We start from the raw sequence: 19,435 nt of genomic DNA, 5'->3' as shown, positions 1-19,435 counted from the left end.
GGTTAAATAAAGGTGAAATATATATATTTTTAAATAAAATAAAATAAAAAAGGGACGATTGAGCACTAATAAACGCAAACTCTCACTGTAGACAGCCACCTGGTCATACCGGTCTGCCTCTATAGGGGGGCCAAATTGAGCGTTGGAGGTTGAGCTTACAGGGGAAGTGTGGTATTATATATTTTAAATACTCTTATATTATTTTAGAATGGACTTTAGAATGCAGCTTGAAATATTTTTCCTTTTTTTTCGCAATGTACTGTATATGCATATTTGTAAATACAGTTTATGGAATCCACCTTGAAAAGGTGTTCCATTGTTAATGGTTTTTAGCTGACTTTCAAGGGGATGTTCAGGATTTTATATCTTAGTGTTAGATGGTTCCTCATCCTGAAAGTAGTCTATGGGCCAAGAGAAACTACAATCCTTTGTTCAGTTTTTGTTAAACAGTAACTACAAGAAGCTAACTTTAGCCACCGCTAGCTAAAAATCAGTGGGAGTGATAGGGTTAATTGTGCAATTAAAAAATGTCATTGCCAAATTAACTGAAATCAACTCATTATTTGGTTTAAGTTTACTTGGCGTGATTTAGCCATGTAGCCCTTTCCTGCAGTCAATTAAAGAAAGCATCCTCTTTGGCCTCATGGATTTCATTCATATTTTTTCATAATTTAATAATTAATAAAGATTATTTCAAAATATGTGTTATAAGGAAATGAATGTCCAGTTATAAGCTGTACAGTTACGTATGCCATGCCTGTTTTATAGTTTCTGTCTTTATGACCTAGGAAATATGGAGTTATATCAGAACGTTTAGCAATTCACATGACTGACTCCTTGTTTCTACCAAATTCCCCTGGTTTCTTGTTCATGATACTGAACTGACTTGGCCTACTTCCTGACTCACAGCCAGCATGTTTCAGTTCATGCTGTTCACTACTCTTCTGCTGGGTAAGTTAAGTCTAAGAATCTTGCTGCATCGCAGGAAATGCAGAGATTCACTGAAAACCCACAATAACACATGATTATATTAACAGTATTGCACTTTTCATGTAGCTAAAAGTGTATAACCACCATTCAAGCAACATTATGGACTAAATGTTCAAATCCTGTTGCTGCAGGATTATTTTGCTGTGACAATATGGGTGAAATTAAGATCCTACATCTGTATGGTGATTTGTGGATGTTTGGTGGTCTTATGGTTTGAATTTCTCTGTGGATCCTCTTCCCACAGATTTCTCCTCAGTGTCCAACACCAATGGGATGGATCCTCTGTGACTCTGCTCTGCAAAAACTCTGACATGGGTAATGCTTGCTGGAGCAGAAAATGTAGTAATGGGTTTCGGTGCGTTGAACCAATAGTGGAGGTATCCAGACCTGACATCATTTTTGGCCCGACACACCCTGACAAATACAGTCTCAGAGGAGACCTGAGCATTGGAGAGGTAGACCTCGCCCTTTCAAATGTGAAGCCAGCAGACAACGGGACCTACTGCTGCACGACCAGTGCTTCACCAAACCCAATGGCCTAATGGTCCCCAATGGCCTAATGGTCCCAATGGTCCTTAAATTCTGGTCCAGGGAAAGTACTCCCTTTCTAAGTATGTGTTTGCCTTTATTGTTGCTTGTGTCACTGACAGTTGTCACAAACAGTAAATTTACTATCAACTCACTGCCATACTAGACTTTTGTCCAACAGCCGCAAATGTCAGATTTTGGAATGTCGAATCATCACTAGAATTTACTTGCCTGGTCAAAATAATGACAATAGCTCATCACATTGATGACTTCAATGACGCAATAACCCAGATTTGGTGAAGTTTAGGCAAGGACTCAACTTGGTCAGGGTCAGGGCTATTGTTAAGGGAGAAGTTACACCATTAGACCTGATCACGTGCTAACACCTGCTCAGCAGCCCTCTGGTGGACGAACTGTCATACTGCCTCCTGACGTATAACTACTTTGGTCAGACGTCCAATAGTGCAGTCTGAGGCATGCGGTCTGGCTGACTTGCCTGAACTGTTTTACAGTTTTTAAAACTGTTACTGGTTCATTGTTTTATACAATATTTTACCATATTTGATCTGTTTCTAGAATTAAAACTTTTTTTACCAATATGGATGATTCTGTTAGAATCTCATTGTGCATTCTAATAATTCTGTAGGTAATTTTATGCTGCTACCAGAACCACTGATCATAGTAGTTCGTAAACCATGAAAAGGAATCTCCAGCTGCACATAGCTTCATAACCTCTACAGTGAATTTACCACGTGACTGAGTTCGCAATTACACAAACTTTCATATCAACAGATATCAACATAATCAAAAGATGAAGTCTAACTAAATGTTGATCTTCTCACCAAGTCGACAGGAGTGCTATCTGAAGGGCTGAGCTGGTGGCAGGGCAATGAATGTGAAGACAGAGTTTCAGGCTACACCCTTAAAGATTGTGAGGAAAAAGGTAAGCACCCCCACCTCTTTTAATATGAAGATCGGTATAAAGACACATTCCGCAGCTTTTCCTTCTCTTTTGGACGACAATCATGGGTCGTATTCACTAGAACAAGAAGGAAGCAAACGGGCCAAAACAGAGCTGACTGAATTTGTCCAACATGCTATGCAAGTGATGCGTTGTTTACGATGAAGTAGCCTTGTCGTTTGTTTTGAATGGTCTTCAGGGCTAAAACTTTATAACAGACATCTGGCCATCCACCAACACAAATATAATTATATATACAGTACCACTCAAACATTTGGACACACCTACTCATTCAGGGGTTTTTCTTTATTTGCACTATTTTCTACATTGTAAAATGATAATGAAGACATGAAAACTATAAAATAACACATATGGACTCATGTAGTAATCAAAAAAGTGTTGAGTTAAATAAATCTAAATATATTTTATATGTTAGATTCTTCAAAGTAGCCACCCTTTGCCTTGATGGCAGCTTTGCACAATCTTGGCATTCTCTCAACCAGCTTGACCTGGAATGCTTTTCAAACAGTCTTGAAGGAGTTCCCACATAGGCTGAGCACATGTTGGCTGCTTTTCCTTCACTCTGCAGTCCAACTAATCCAAAACCATCTCAATTTGGTTGAGGTTGGGTGATTGTGGAGACCAGGCCATCTTATGCAGCACTCCATTACTCTCCTTCTTGGTCAAATAGCCCTTACACAGCCTGGAGGTGCTGGGTCATTGTCCCGTTGAAAAACAAAATATAATCCCACTAAGCGCAAACCAGATGGGATGGCGTATCACTGCAGAATGCTGTTATAGCCATTCTGGTTAAATGTGTATTGAATTCTAAATAAATCACAGACAGTGTCACCAGCAAAGCACCCTCACACCTCCTCCATGCTTCACGTTGGGAACCACACATGCAGAGATGATCCGTTCACCTATTCTGCGTCTCACAACGATATGGCGGTTGGAACCAAAAATTTCAAATTTGGACTCATCACACCAAAGGACAGATTTGTAACTGTCTATTGTCTATTTCTTGTGTTTCTTGGCCCAAGCAAGTCTCTTGGTTTCTTGGCAGCAAAAAAGAACAAATTCGTATTTACAATGATGGCCTACCAAAAAGTAAAAGGCCTGGGATTAAAAATATATATTTGTAATAACATATAAATGTAGGACAAAAGACATCACGACAAGAGAGACAACACAACACTACATAAATAGAGACCTAAGACAACAACATAGCAAGGCAGCAACACATGACAACACAGCATGGTAGCAACACAACATGACAACAACATGGTAGCAACACAACGTGGTAGAAGCACAAAACATGGTACAAAAAATATTGGGCACAGACAACAGCACAAATGGCAAGAAGATAGAGACAACTTTTGCAACTGCATTTGAAGAAACTTTAAAGGTTCTTGACATTTTCCGGATGAACTGATCTTCATGTCTTAAAGTAATGATGGACTGTCGTTTCTCTTTGCTTATTTGAGCTGTTCTTGCCATAAAATGGACTTGGTCTTTTACCAAATAGGGCTATCTTCTGTATACCAACCATACCTTGTCACAACACACTGATTGGCTCAAACGCATTAAGAAGGTTAAGAAATTCCACAAATGTACTTTTAACAAGTCACACCTGTTAATTAAAATGCATTCCAGGTAACTACCTCATGAAACTAGTTGAGTGAATGCCAAGAGTATGCAAAGCTGTCATCAAGGCAAACGGTGGCTACTTTAAAGAATCTCAAATATAAAATATATTTTTTATTTGTTTAACACTTTTTTTGCTTACTACATGATTCCATATGTGTTATTTCATAATTTTGATGTCTTCAGTATAATTCTACAATGTAGAAAATAAAAAATATAAAGAAAGCCCTGAAATGAGTAGGCGTGTCCAACCTTTTGACTGGTACTGTATATATCTTAAATTACTGCATTTTCACAAATGTTATGATATAATCGTCAATCCCATTGAAAAGATTACGGACATGATACGGAATAAGAGGCAGTTATGAGGCAATTACTCTCTAGGTTTCTTTCTAGGTTTTGGCCTTTCTCGGGAGTTTTTCCTAGCCACCGTGCTTCTACACCTGCACTGCTTGCTGTTTGGGGTTTTAGGCTGGGTTTCTGTACAGCACTTTGAGATATCAGCTGATGTAAGAAGGACTATATAAATAAATTTGACTTGAAAATTTGATTTGAGTTACTTTCAAAGGGTATAAGAAACGTTTGATTTACTTTTCTGTTGCAAAACATTTTGCTACGGTGTGCACTAATGAATAAGAGCCTGATGTCAAGATGTTTCTCTTCACAGGAAAGAAAACTGTAAGCATGGTGAAGATGTTTCTGAAAGTACCTCCAGGAGTTGACCTTAATGACCCTCTGGTGAAAGAGCAAATTCTCATACAGGTGGGAGGAGAGGTTTCAGGGAGGAAATTTTGATCATTGCTATAGATTTGCTATGGCTCTTTGACAGCGTTGCACTGTAGCCTAATCAATGAAGTGAAAGAATAACTCTCAGACATGTGACTACACCTATACAAATGAGTAAATGGCCATCAGATCATTTTCTGTGGATCACATCTTTATACAGCGTTTGTCGTCCATGTTGTTTTTAGAGGCAGAGATTGCCAAGAGAGATGGAGGTGCATCTGTGCGATGGAGGGAGCAGCCAGATGGCAAAGTCTTCCAGAAGAGAGAGAAAGAAGGAAGGTAAGTCAAAAGACATGACCAATTGAGAATGTTCGAAGTCCGTTACTCCATTTAGTCCTCAATCTGGGTTATTCTGGGTTAATACCTCAATATAATACGTCACAATAAAAATAGTTGTTACATGTTACAATACCTCTTTGTGTATGCGTGTGTGTGCGCGTGCATAATGATCTCTTCAGGACACTGTGTAAAGAAATCACATGTATGCTGAGTGAGACCCCTACAGGTGACAAAGTGGGTTGCATTTATTTGAAACAGAAATTAAATTGTTGATGAAGACTTTCTTCTAATTGTTCTGCTTTATCTGAAATGTCACGTCATGTTCAAAGAGTTGTAGTAGGCACAACAGGGTATGCTGATTTGTTAATCATAATCTGTTCATCTAAGTTGAAGTCTTCATTCTTTTTATGCTTTATTTAACCATGATCAGTCACATTGAGATCTCTTTTTCAAGTGAGCCCCGGGATTAATGTAGCAATGTGTAACAAAGCTAAATATCCCGATTCAATCAAAGCTAGAAACCAGGCTTCTAGGGTATGAATGATTTAAAATGCAATGAGTACAACTTTTTATTTCACTTTAAACACAAAGCTTTGAATGTGTGAATTCAATCATGTTTACAGGGCAAAATAATGGTGTCTGAACTTGGGCAAAGTATGTACGGGCTAAGTGTGTGCTAAACAAATATTCTAAAGATAATTATATTTGAAAACGCATACAATATCAACATTCTAGTCTATAAGTTATGTCAAACTATTTAAACTGTTCACATTAAATATGCAGATTTGTCGCAGTGCAACAAATAAAACTTCTCTTCACTGAAAACATGGTGACTGTGACCATGTTGTGCTTATAGACCTTTAAACTGGTCAAGTGTTTTAATTTTATTTTAGTAAGTTAAAGATAATAGTTTCAGTATAGTTTTCTTTGTCAAACCTTGCCTTGTTAATAGTTTTATTTCAGTTTATTAAAAAGTTTATTTTTTTAATGATTTGTTTTTGTATTAGTTTGCTGTAATAATCTTCTTCCACACAGACTTGATCATCATGCGGCTGGCTTGGGCCGAGTATGGAGAAGGCCCTTTCCAGGTCTCCCAGTGGAGGCCGGAGGCCCAGCCAATGTGTTCGCCGGCAGGGTGCCAGTCTCCGTTCAGGCTGGCAGAGCCACAGCGACTGTACCACCACCCTCCTCCCTCCGAGAAGCTGCACTTGTCCACGGCGATGTCTCCAAAGATGCAGGGTGAGCAGCCGTCGTTGTCCTTGTCGGTTGTGCTGAAGCCAAAGCCATTCTGGTCAATGCCGGCGTATTTCCCACGGATGGCATCACCTACGGAGAGACAGGGAGGGATGAAGAGAGAATACTGCAGTTCTACTTCACTCTTGATTGTATTGACTTCCAAAGCATACACCATATCAACCCAGAATACATATCATATGACATATGTGTGATGTGTAGCTGCCACCAAATGTGAAATAACTAGAACACTGAAGTAAATAATATGACCCCTGTCACCTTGTGCTGTTGAAATTAACCGTTACCTGCGCTGCCCCTGTAGGCTCCAACGTTCAGCTTGTAGCTCTCCTCCTCTGTGCCCAGACGGAAGTCACTGTACTCAGCGAAGGCAGTGCCCCCTTCAAAGTCCCACAGGTTGACCCGCATAGTCGAACTCCGCCCCCTGCCCCCCTTGGTTAGAGCAAACACCTTACTCAGACCCAGCCAGTGGTCCTCTAGGAAACCACAGGGAAGAGAACTGAATTGAGAAGTGAAAAACATACTTAAAGTAAATGCACTGCATTATGGGGAACCCTCTATGATAATTTGACTTAGAAGTAAACATGAGCATTATCGACAAAAATGTATTTCAATTAGTCTAACAATGGCTCAGCAAACTACACAGTTCTCAGTATCCGTTGCTGGTGGAATATGTGGTGTTTAGAGGGACCCTTCCTTACTCTGTAAATTCCCAAAGCCTTGTTCGTATTCAGCCCACGTCTTGTTGAAAAGAACCTCTGCCCCGGTGCGCATTTGAAAGACTGTCCAGCCTCCGTCCGCCAGCATCTCACAATACACCTGTATACAATGTAAATACTTGTAATACTTTTGAATCAACAAATTGTTTAGTTGGAACCCTGTGGAATTCCAGTAACTCTGGCAAGCCTGGCGACACCTTCAACATTCCATAGCTAAGCTTTACTTCCCCTGTGTGGCTGTGTAACCAAATGACAACTGTAGATATAGTACCTGGCCCATATATTTAGATGTTTCCATACCATAAAGGGGGATGTGACTTCTGCAGGCTGAATGACATACACTCCACTGGTGGCTCGAGGGGAGAGAGTTTTGATCTGTGTGCAATCTGTCCCTGAAATTAGCAAACACACATGCACATACACAATAACATATTGAAAAGGGCAGTGGTCAGAGGTTAAGAATGGTTGTCTCTTGTGTTTACAATGTAAGTTAAACAAAGAAAAAAAACACTTACCTTGAACAACTAAAGGTGTTTTCTGTTCCTGTACAAAACCAGCAGATAAGTAATGGTTACTCCCATGTTTAAAGGAATAACATGTCTCTCTGTTTTTCAGTGCTGACTGACTGTATATTTACCTGAGTCTGGTCAGTGAGGCAGATGAGACAGACCACCAGTCCACAAAAATATATCCTATTCCACATTTTGTCACAATTTTCTGAGAGAGAGATAAAGCGATTAACATTGTCAGCTTTTTTATTTTTATGGGTGGCATTGATATTACATATTGCAATTCTTTAAAATTTTAATCCCACCAAAATTATTTTATTTTTTAAACTGAAAAGGAAATGTCTAATTCATCTCTAATCTGAGCAAACTAGTGGAAAATATCACAACATTATCACAGAGAACATGAAACCTCACCATTCCCTCTCCATTCACAACACAGTGGTCACCATACATGTAAAGTTGAAATTCAGTTTAACCAAATAAGGGAAAATGGAACAGTTATAGTATATGCTTTTTGTTATGCTGCCATCATTAGACATTTTACACAGGATAAATATTATGTAAGTTATTAAAGTCACAATTTTGAAACATGCATGCGTGTGATTTGTGAAGAGAAAACCTACCTTGTCCCGTGTATTCCTTTACAGTCTATGGTCTACTCCCAGTCAGTTTAAAGGTTATTCAGAGAGGGTTTCCTGTAAGCCTATTTATTTAGGCCAAGAGGGTGGATCTGTAGGTAACCATCCATACAGCCCTCGTTCCGCCCCTCTTGATCTACTGATCTCTATCATGTATTACGCACATGTTTCTTTACCTTTACTTTACACACAAATTGTTGTGGTCACCCTCCCTTCACATTTCTCATTGTAATTCGTGAATTATAATTCTTCAAGTTTAACCAGTGAAATGTCCATGCAGCATCTGCATGCCAAACATTTGATCTCAATCAGATTCATGGGAATACGCATTTATGTATTTTTTGTTATGTACAGCATGCAAATGTAGAGAAGATGGTGTTAAGAAACTGTAGAATACTCGTGTTCTGCTTCAATCAAAGCACATATTTTTCCTAGTGGCACGTGTTGTTGAGTTGTTGCTGTATGAGACAAAAATTGGACCATTCATACAATCATCCTAAAATGTAAAAAAACGTATGTGTTTTTTGTCTTACAGTAACGTTATACTATGCCTTATTTGATTATGTTATGTAATATACTATCATTATGTGATCTTGCAGACACTGATTCAGTATGATAGATAGATAGTTAATGTTGTTGCAAAAAACACTCCACCACCATGTGCTTGTGCTAATGATATTGTGGGCTCTGTGAGCCCTGTTGCTATGCTACTCACTCCAATATTGGAGTTTAGAGGAAATTACAAACCACCAGGAATACATCCAGCACAGTCCAATGAACAAGGAATAAAATACAGTTTGTGTTTATCTCTCAAATGTCTGTAGATGTCTCCTTTTCACCTCAAATACAATTGCAGTGTTTCAAATGGTATTATTTATGCATCAGGGTTGGGTGGATTTCTTGAAAAATTGAATCAGTTACTGATTACAGATTACAAGAAAAATAATTAGTAGCATAATCCATTGGATTACGCAAAATGAGTAATGTTCTTTTGATAATCTGATGACTTTTGGACACTCCTCAGTTTATGCTCTAGACCGATCAGTTCTTTCTCTAACACTGTTCTGTGGATGCTCTTCCCTCAGATTTATCCTCAGTGTCCAACACCAATGTTCTAGAATGGGATGGATCCTCTGTAAAAACTCCTGAGTATGAGTAATGCTTGCTGGAGCAGAAAGATGTCATTGGTTTTGATGCATTGAACCCATAGTGGAGGTATCAGGACTCAAAAAATGTTTTGTCCTGACACACCCTGCCAAACACAGGCTCAGAGGTGATCAGTTGGGTAACCCTACGAAGCAGGTTTGAGGTGTTAGCGAGGTAACTCAGCAACTCGGAATAACTGGTCTTACAAAAGTGGCTCACCTTTTAGCCAGGTCAATTTCTATTGCAACAAATCCTTCAGAAGTAGCCTGCTCTGGGGCAGGCTAACTCACGGCTAACTCCTCTTAAATATATCACATTACACATTTAGTAATGAAAGAATGCAATTTAAACTTTACGCACAGTAACACTTTTGTATGACTTAATACAATTATTTAATAGCTAGGAGAAAGGTGCTTGTGGTTGTGCAGTGATAAACTCACCAAAATCAACCATTAACAATAAGTAATACAATAAAGACAGCACTTCTAAAATACTATTTCATACCATAGCTTGCAGAATTTGCAAGATAACTTTTTCTTTAATTTAGATTTCAGTACAAATTAAAATGTGGCACTGACTTGCCCATGGATTTATGTTTTAACATTGTCTCAATGAAGAGTTTGGTGTCTGACCAGCCATGTGCGACATGCAAGCGGAGTTACAAGCCTGCTAGAGGTCGTAGTACAGATTAAGCCTGACCTGGAACATGGAGCTAACTGAAGCTGGTTAGCGTCAGAAAACCCTGAGTAGATGTACAGTATCTTGCTTCATAGAATACCATTCTGAGCACTGGAGAGGTACACCTCGCCTACTGCTGCATGGCCAGACTTTCTCCAGACCAGCTGACTTACCATCTAAAGATAGTTAATGGCAAGTGGTTTTAAGACCAACGTCCTTCAATTGTGGTCCAGGGAAAGTACTCCCTTTCTGAGTATGTGTTTGCCTCCATTGTTGCTTGTGTCACTGACAGTTGTCACAAAAAGTATTTAATATCAACTCACTGCGATACTAGACGTTTCTCCAACAGTCACAAATGTCAGATTTTGGAATGTTGATTTATGACAAGAATTCACTTGCTTTGTCAAAATAATGACATTAGCTTATCAAAATGATGATTCAATTTCACAATAACCCAGTTTAGCCAATGCTTCAACATGGTTAAAGTGCGATTGGCACATGTATTTTTCTGTTGCTCGTTAGAAAAACTCAATTTCAGTTTTGGAGGTTTCCTGACTGATTCTGCATTTGGTTAATGATTTTTGTCTACCATGAGACACAGTGTTAGAGAAGGAACTGATCAGTCTAGAGCATAAACTGAGGAGTGTCCAAAAGTAATCAAATTATCAAAAGAACATTACTCATTTTGTCTAATCCAATGGATTATGCTACTTCACTTCCTCAAAATCCCCAGAATGAATCTAAGATAACTCAATAAATCTGTAATTATTTTTTGCATTATATCTAAGGTGTTTGGGACAGTTTTTCTCAAGTAAAAAATGTGCAATGTGTTGTTTTATGTAAACAGAGTCGTAGATGCTGGGCAGTCTCACTGTCTATGCTATTGAGTAGAGAGCAATCACCACAACTGTTCACCCCATGTTAGTTGGCAAATGGACATTTTTAAATTGAAACCCAACGTTAATTTACCTGTTATGACGCACTGATGTTTCAAACTCCGACTTGACCAAAATTAGAAGTCAATTTTGACACTAGAATAACTGTTTCTGACTCATATTGATGCCACGTAGGCCACTTTTAAAGGGATTTGTGTCTTTTTAAAGGGAGTCACTCTTTAAGGTTAGGGCTATGGTTAAGGGAGAAGTGCATGCGTGTAGCCAGCTAACGTCGCCATGATATCGCCTTCATGTGTAATCAGGGATTTATGTTCGCTGTGAAGGTGACAGCTGCTTATGCTTTACTTCAGTATCCTTTCCCATGCTGTTTTGAATGGGCTTCAAGATTATATAATCAAATGCATTAAAAACACTGTCATTTAAGATATTGTATCGAACAGCAGGTCAGGGACGTGAGCCAGGGATTGACATTAAGAGTTGCCCTATTGTCTGCGGGAAGTGTACTTAGCAGTCGTACTAGTTGAGCCTACTCTGAGGTTGCCCCATTGGGCAGGTGATTTTTTTAAACAAACAAACTGCAAATAATTCTAGCCTAAAGCTGAACTCTCTCATTCCTCCCCATTATTTTAGTCAAGCAAGTTGAGCCTGCTCTGCAAAACATTTTTTACTGACAACTAAAATACAAAGAATTCCACAACTGATCTTTCTGGTTCATCCCCTATGTGTAGGTGAAAGGCTTGCAATACTGTATATAACATTTCTGCATGTAAATAGCTAACTTATATTTTCGGGCAAGTGATCATAATCTTTGAGCAACCAAAAAAGATTCCTGACTTGTCCGACAGCCAACGTCCTTTCAAAACTTCTCATCAATCTCTGCAAACACCTGACACATTACGCCAATAGGGTTAACCCACATGGTGGGAATTATAACATGGCTCATATAGAGAGGATTGCTACAATATGCACTGAGCATCAAAACATTAGGAACACATGCTTTTTCCTTGACCAAGACCGACCACGTGAATCCAGTTGAAAGCTATGATGCCTTTTTGATGGCACCTGTTAAATCCACTATAATCAGTGTAGATGAAGGGGAGGAGACACGTTTTGAAGGGGAGGAAACAGGTTAAATAAGGATCTTTAAGCCTTGAGACATGGATTGTGCACAGTGTGTGTGCAATTCAGAGGGTGAATGTGCAAGACAAAATATTTAAGGGCCTTTGAACGTGGTATGGTAGTACGTGCGAGGCGCACCAGTTTCAGTGTGGCAGTATCTGTAACGCTGCTGGGTTTTTCACACTCAACAGTTTCCCGTGAATATCAACAATGGTCCACCACTCAAAGGACATCCAGCCAACTTCACACAACTGTGAGAAGCATTGGAGTCAACATGGGCCAGAATCCCTGTGGAACGCTTTCGACACTTTGTAGAGTCCATGCCCTGACGAATGGAGGCTGTTCTGAGGGCAAAATTGGGGTGCAACTCAATATTAGAAAGGTGTTCTCGATATTTTGTACACTCAGTATATATACAGTGCCTTGCGAAAGTATTCGGCCCTCTTGAACTTTGCGACCTTTTGCCACATTTCAGGCTTTAAACATAAAGATATAAAACTGTATTTTTTGTGAAGAATCAACAACAAGTGGGACACAATCATGAAGCGGAACGACATTTATTGAATATTTCAAACTTTTTTAACAAATCAAACTCTGAAAAATTGGGCGTGCAAAATTATTAGGGAGGAACTTTGGATCTTTGCTATAGATTTGCTATGGCTCTTTGACAGTGATGTCCTGTAGCCTAATCAATGAAGTGAAAGAATAACTCTCAGACATGTGACACCTATACAAATGAGTAAATGGCCATCAGATCATTTCCTGTGATCACATCTTTGTACAGCATTTGTCATCCATGTTGTTTTTATTTTTATTTTTATTTTTTAAATGTAATTTAAAAAAATATATATATTATTTTTTTACCCCTTTTTCTCCCCAATTTTGTGGTATCCAATTGTTTAGTAGCTACTATCTTGGCTCATCGCTACAACTCCCGTACGGGCTCGGGAGAGACGAAGGTTGAAAGTCATGCGACCTCCAATACACAACCCAACCAGCCGTACTGCTTCTTAACACAGCGCCATCCAACCCGGAAGGCAGCCGCACCAATGTGTCGGAGGAAACACTGTGCACCTGGCAACCTTGGTTAGCGTGCACTGTGCCCGGCCCGCCACAGGAGTCGCTGGTGCGCGATGAGACAAGGATTTCCCTACCGGCCAAACCCTCCCTAACCCGGACGAAGCTAGGCCAATTGTGCGTCGCCCCACGGAACTCCCGGTCGCGGACGGTTACGACAGAGCCTGGTCACGAACCCAGAGTCTCTGGTGGATCCATGTTGTTTTTAGATACAGGCAGAGATCACCAAGAGTTGGTACAGCATTGGTGCTTTCAACGCCAGGGTTGTGTGTTATCGATTTCCACGGAGAACCAGTATAGAGAAATAATACGTAACAACATGTATACTCACTAAACCTGTCTCTCCTTTCTGGGGAGGTTCCCATTGCTTGGAAGACAGCCAGAGTTTGTCCTTTATTTAAAGGGGGAGATCAAGCTGATCCTAACTGTTATAGGCCTATTTCTATTTTGCCCTATTAATCAAAAGTGTTGGAAAAACTTGTCAATAATCAACTGACTGACTTTCTTGATGTCTATAGTATTCTCTCCGGTATGCTATCTGCTTTCTGCTCAGGTTATGGATGTGTCACTGCAACCTTAAAGGTCCTAAATGATGTCACCATCATTTTTTTGTTAAAGATCCATAATCAATCAAAGCCAGAAACCAGGCTTCTAGGCTAGGAGAACAACAAACCTATTTACTGTCTGATGAGAAACCATGAATGATTTAATATGCAATAAGTACAACTTCTATTTCTCTATAAACACAGAGCTTTCACTGTGTGAATTCAAGCAAAATGAATGGTTTCTCAACATTATTGAATATGTTCATGCTAAACAAATGTTCAAAAATGTATTTTATTTAAAAATGCATGCAATATCAACATTCTAGAATTTAAATTATGTCAAACTATGTGATGAAACTGTTCAGAAGTTAAATGTAGAATTGTTGCAGTGTAACAAATAAAACTTCCACAAGGTATTCTCTCTTCACTGAAAACATAACTCATGGTAGACTTGAGTTTAAAAAAGTGTAGAAAATTGATATTTTCTATATCTGTCACTGACATGTTGGCTCTGATTAATGCATCATGATATAAAACAACAAAGCGAATGGGACAAACAAAAAAACAAACAAATACAGTGTGTTGATTGCACAACAGACCCAAATAAACAGACCATTCAAGCTAAGCACTATGGCACGATATGCAGGCATCACTCCATGGAACACATAGCTGTGTGTGTTCCAGTTATTTCAATGGTTTCCTCTACTCATGTCCACTAATGTGGCTCAGACCGGTGGTCATAAAGCAAAGGAGACATAGGCCTAGGAAACCATTTCAGATGTATTGAGACGTGGCCTCACACAGACTTGATCATCATGCGGCTGGCTCGGGCCGAGTATGGAGCAGGCCCTTTCCAGGTCGCCCAGTGGAGGCCGGAGGCCCAGCCGATGTGTTCGCCGGCGGGGTGCCAGTCTCCGTTCAGGCTGGCAGAGCCACAGCGACTGTACCACCACCCTCCTCCCTCCGAGAAGCTGCACTCGTCCTCGGCGATGTCGCCAAAGATGCAGGGTGAGCAGCCGTCGTTGTCCTTGTCGGTTGTGCTGAAGCCAAAGCCATTCTGGTCAATGCCGGCGTATTTCCCACGGATGGCATCACCTACAGAGAGACAGGGAGGAATGAAGAGAGAATACTGCAGTTCTACTTCACTCTTGGTTGTATTGACTTCCAAAGCATACACCATTTAAGAATATCAACCCAGCATACAGTGCCTTGCGAAAGTATTCGGCCCCCTTGAACTTTGCGACCTTTTGCCACATTTCAGGCTTCAAACATAAAGATATAAAACTGTATGTTTTGTGAAGAATCAACAACAAGTGGGACACAATCATGAAGTGGAACGACATTTATTGGATATTTCAAACTTTTTTAACAAATCAAAAACATGAAAAATTGGGCGTGCAAAATTATTTAGCCCCCTTAATTAATACTTTGTAGCGCCACCTTTTGCTGCGATTACTGCTGTAAGTCGCTTGGGGTATGTCTCTATCAGTTTTGCACATCGAGAGACTGAAATTTTTTCCCATTCCTCCTTGCAAAACAGCTCGAGCTCAGTGAGGTTGGATGGAGAGCATTTGTGAACAGCAGTTTTCTGTTCTTTCCACAAATTCTCGATTGGATTCAGGTCTCGACTTTGACTTGGCCATTCTAACACCTGGATATTTTTTATTTTTGAACCATTCCATTGTAGATTTTGCTTTATGTTTTGGATCATTGTCTTGTTGGAAGACAAATCTCCGTCCCAGTCTCAGGTCTTTTGCAGACTCCATCAGGTTTTCTTCCAGAATGGTCCTGTATTTGGCTCCATCCATCTTCCCATCAATTTTAACCATCTTCCCTGTCCCTGCTGAAGAAAAGCAGGCCCAAACCATGATGCTGCCACCACCATGTTTGACAGTGGGGATGGTGTGTACAGGGTGATGAGCTGTGTTGCTTTTACGCCAAACATAATGTTTTGCATTGTTGCCAAAAAGTTCCATTTTGGTTTCATCTGACCAGAGCACCTTCTTCCACATGTTTGGTGTGTCTCCCAGGCGGCTTGTGGCAAACTTTAAACGACACTTTTTATGGATATCTTTAAGAAATGGCTTTCTTCTTGCCACTCTTCCATAAAGGCCAGATTTGTGCAATATACGACTGATTGTTGTCCTATGGACAGAGTCTCCCATCTCAGCTGTAGATTTCTGCAGTTCATCCAGAGTGATCATGGGCCTCTTGGCTGCATCTCTGATCAGTCTTCTCCTTGTATGAGCTGAAAGTTTAGAGGGACGGCCAGGTCTTGGTAGATTTGCAGTGGTCTGATACTCCTTCCATTTCAATATTATCGCTTGCACAGTGCTCCTTGGGATGTTTAAAGCTTGGGAAATCTTTTTGTATCCAAATCCGGCTTTAAACTTCTTCACAACAGTATCTCGGACCTGCCTGGTGTGTTCCTTGTTCTTCATGATGCTCTCTGCGCTTTTAACGGACCTCTGAGACTATCACAGTGCAGGTGCATTTATACGGAGACTTGATTACACACAGGTGGATTGTATTTATCATCATTAGTCATTCAGGTCAACATTGGATCATTCAGAGATCCTCACTGAACTTCTGGAGAGAGTTTGCTGCACTGAAAGTAAAGGGGCTGAATAATTTTGCACGCCCAATTTTTCAGTTTTTGATTTGTTAAAAAAGTTTGAAATATCCAATAAATGTCGTTCCACTTCATGATTGTGTCCCACTTGTTGTTGATTCTTCACAAAAAATACAGTTTATATCTTTATGTTTGAAGCCTGAAATGTGGCAAAAGGTCGCAAAGTTCAAGAGGGCCGAATACTTTCGCAAGGCATTGTACATATCATATGACATATATGTGATGTGTAATGGTCCCATGCTGCCACCAAATGTGAAATAACTAGAACACTGAAGTAAATAATATGACCACTGTCCCCCTGTGCTGTTGAAATCACAGTTACCTGCGCTGCCCCTGTAGGCTCCAACGTTCAGCTTGTAGCTCTCCTCCTCTGTGCCCAGACGGAAGTCACTGTACTCAGCGAAGGCAGTGCCCCCTTCAAAGTCCCACAGGTTGACCCGCATAGTCGAACTCCGCCCCCTGCCCCCCTTGGTTAGAGCAAACACCTTACTCAGACCCAGCCAGTGGTCCTCTAGGAAACAACAGGGTAGAGAACTGAATTGAGAAGTGAAAAACAGACAGTTTAGGGAACCCTCTATAAGTTGCCTTTGAGGTAATATATTATAGACAAAAATTCATTTAAATTTGGCCAACATTGGCTCAGCAAATTACAGAGTTTACAGTATTAGTTGCCGGTGAAATGTGAGGTGCTCAGAGGGACCCTTCATTACTCTGTAGATTCCCAAAGCCTTGTTTGTACACAGCCCACTTCCTGTTGAAATGAACCTCTGCCCCGGTGCGCCTTTGAAAGACTGTCCAGCCTCCGTCTGCCAGCATCTCACAATACACCTGTATACAACATCAATGTACTTTTGAATCAACAAATTGTTTTTCTTGTGAACAAAAAGGGTCCAAGAATGGAACTGTGTAGAACTTCAGTAACCCTGGCAAGCCTGGTGACACCTTCAACATTCCAGTTTTACTGCCTCTGTGTGGCTGTGCAACCAAATGACAACTGTAGATATAGTACCTGGCCTATATATTTAGATGTTTCCATACCTTAAAGGGGGATCTGACTCCTGCAGGCTGAATGACATATACTCCACTGGTGGCTTGAGGGGAGAGAGTTTTGATCTGTGTGCAATCTGTCCCTGAAACAAGCAAACACACATGTACATACAGTACACGAACTCTTGTCTTTCCTATGTAAGTGATTTAAAAAAAATAGCTAACACTTACCTTGAACAACTAAAGGTGTTTTCTGTTCCTGTACAAAACCAGCAGATAAGTAATGGTTACTCCCATGTTTAAAGGAATAACATGTTTCTCTGTTTTTCAGTGCTGACTGACTGTATATTTACCTGAGTCTGGTCAGTGAGGCAGATGAGACAGACCACCAGTCCACAAAAAAATATCCTATTCCACATTTTATCCAATTTTCTGAGAGACAGAGGGAGAGATGAAAATGTCATTTTAGTTACTTTTTCTTCTGCTGTTTCCTTATTATCCCTGTTTGACGCAACATTGTAAAAATGCAATGTTTCCTAAATTGCATCCTGTACAGGTTCCTAAACAGAAAAGTCATGTCAAACATAGTGAATATCCCTAGACTCAGATCTATCTCTTAGTAGTATTCGGTGTGTGTTAGTATGATTATTGTGGCGTCAGTAACCTGTCCACATCTGAAACCACACTGGTCCCCTACACAAGCAAACATTTGTTGTAGGCCATTCATGCAAGTAAATGACTTTTTCTGTCTCCTCTAAATGTGATTATGTACAAAACCAAAAATTGAGAAACAGTCAGAGCTACTGTACTTTTGTTTCAAAACTCAAACATTTGGAGAGAACTTGAAACATCACCATATCCACTCCATTAACAAAACAGTAACACCATACATATACCCAAATAAGGGAAAAGGACAAATTCTAGATCATTTTTTGTTATGCTGCCATCATTAGACATTTCACACAGGATAAATATTATGCATAATATATCACATAATATAATATTAGAATCGCAAATTTGAAATTGTCATCGTGTGATTCACATATGTAGAGAAAACCTACCTCCTCCCCTGTTTTCCTTTGTAGTGTATCGTCAAGACCAGTCAGTTTAAAGTTCATTCAGAGAGGATTTATTGTAAGCCTATTGATTTATTGACTCAAGCACCGCCTTCTGCACACACCCTGACTCCACGTTTCCAGTTTCGTGTCAGATGCCTCAAAGTATCACAGACAGTGCTCACAGACAGGGAGATTTCACTTAAGGACCAATGGAAGGTTTTAAATGTGAAAACTCCTCCCAACCGGGGCACCGGGCCATGCAAAATTACCTTGCCCATAGTGTTGTTGAGGAAAAACACTCCCCCACACCCTTGTGCTAATGTTATTTTGGGCGATCCCTGTTACTCAGAGCCCCAGCTCCAAAGCAAAACACTCTTGACATTCCAATACTGGACTTTACTGGAAATTACAAACAGCCAGGAATACACACAGCACAGTCCAATGAACAATGAATCAAGTAAAAGAACGGACACTTTTGATACCAACTCCATATGTGTTTATCTCTCAAATGTCTTTAGATATATCCTATTCAAAAACAATTGCAGTGTTTCAAAAGGAATTATTTATGTTTTCTAACTACTAGCGCCACCCTCTGGTCCAGGTAAGAACAACCATTGGATAGGAGAACTACAGGATTAAAATGAATAAAACCAGGAAACACCTGTCGTACTGTGCCTGATTTATGTAACAAGGCTATGGCCATAGCTCTAGGTTCACTCTACCACAGTACATGTATTAGTTAGACTGTCTCTTGTGGTTTGGTTGTATTAATCAGGACAGTCAAATCAAGCCCTCTTATGATAACACTCCAAGTGAGGATAATAAAATGTGGCACATCGGCTGCGTTCTGAGCACTGTTCTGTATGTACTATCAATATGAAACAAACGTACAGCAATATCTACATTCTGAAAAGAAATGTGAATCAAATCCAGAAGAATTTAAAGATACAGCTGAATATAAAGTAATGATAGGTTTATTTAAATGTTTG

At 39.9% G+C, this 19,435-nt stretch overlaps 2 protein-coding genes across 2 annotated transcripts; both read right to left on the bottom strand.

Annotated features, from left to right (window-relative positions):
* Window positions 1-5,765: 5,765 nt before the first annotated feature.
* Window positions 5,766-8,339, bottom strand: LOC135514572 (angiopoietin-4-like). The gene is made up of 7 exons (XM_064938004.1): window positions 8,294-8,339; window positions 7,799-7,878; window positions 7,677-7,704; window positions 7,462-7,553; window positions 7,144-7,261; window positions 6,730-6,918; window positions 5,766-6,517 (listed from the first exon to the last, which is right to left on the bottom strand). The coding sequence occupies exons 2-7, from the start codon at window positions 7,862-7,864 to the stop codon at window positions 6,195-6,197; spliced, it is 816 nt and encodes a 271-aa protein (XP_064794076.1). The 5' UTR covers window positions 7,865-7,878; window positions 8,294-8,339; the 3' UTR covers window positions 5,766-6,194.
* Window positions 8,340-12,685: 4,346 nt separating this feature from the next.
* On the bottom strand, window positions 12,686-18,629 carry LOC135515059 (angiopoietin-4-like). Its single transcript, XM_064938872.1, has 7 exons — window positions 18,450-18,629; window positions 17,742-17,820; window positions 17,620-17,647; window positions 17,440-17,531; window positions 17,112-17,229; window positions 16,724-16,912; window positions 12,686-14,864 (listed from the first exon to the last, which is right to left on the bottom strand). The coding sequence occupies exons 2-7, from the start codon at window positions 17,805-17,807 to the stop codon at window positions 14,566-14,568; spliced, it is 792 nt and encodes a 263-aa protein (XP_064794944.1). The 5' UTR covers window positions 17,808-17,820; window positions 18,450-18,629; the 3' UTR covers window positions 12,686-14,565.
* Window positions 18,630-19,435: the final 806 nt, after the last annotated feature.

This window comes from Oncorhynchus masou, chromosome 26, assembly GCF_036934945.1.
Source record: "Oncorhynchus masou masou isolate Uvic2021 chromosome 26, UVic_Omas_1.1, whole genome shotgun sequence".
NCBI lineage: Eukaryota > Metazoa > Chordata > Actinopteri > Salmoniformes > Salmonidae > Oncorhynchus > Oncorhynchus masou.
Note: the sequence above shows the minus strand (reverse complement) of the source record. Positions and strands in the feature narration are given on the sequence as shown.

Coding starts and splice junctions, on each gene's coding strand:
- LOC135515059 (XM_064938872.1), bottom strand. CDS start 17,807: ATGTGGAATAGGATATTTTTTTGTGGACTGGTGGTCTGTCTCATCTGC. Junction 17,648..17,741: donor GCCTCACTGACCAGACTCAG/GTAAATATACAG, acceptor GGTTTTGTACAG/GAACAGAAAACACCTTTAGT. Junction 14,865..16,723: donor AGCCTACAGGGGCAGCGCAG/GTAACTGTGATT, acceptor GTCTCTCTGTAG/GTGATGCCATCCGTGGGAAA.
- LOC135514572 (XM_064938004.1), bottom strand. CDS start 7,864: ATGTGGAATAGGATATATTTTTGTGGACTGGTGGTCTGTCTCATCTGC. Junction 7,554..7,676: donor AACACCTTTAGTTGTTCAAG/GTAAGTGTTTTT, acceptor TGCTAATTTCAG/GGACAGATTGCACACAGATC. Junction 7,262..7,461: donor AAGTCACATCCCCCTTTATG/GTATGGAAACAT, acceptor CATTGTATACAG/GTGTATTGTGAGATGCTGGC.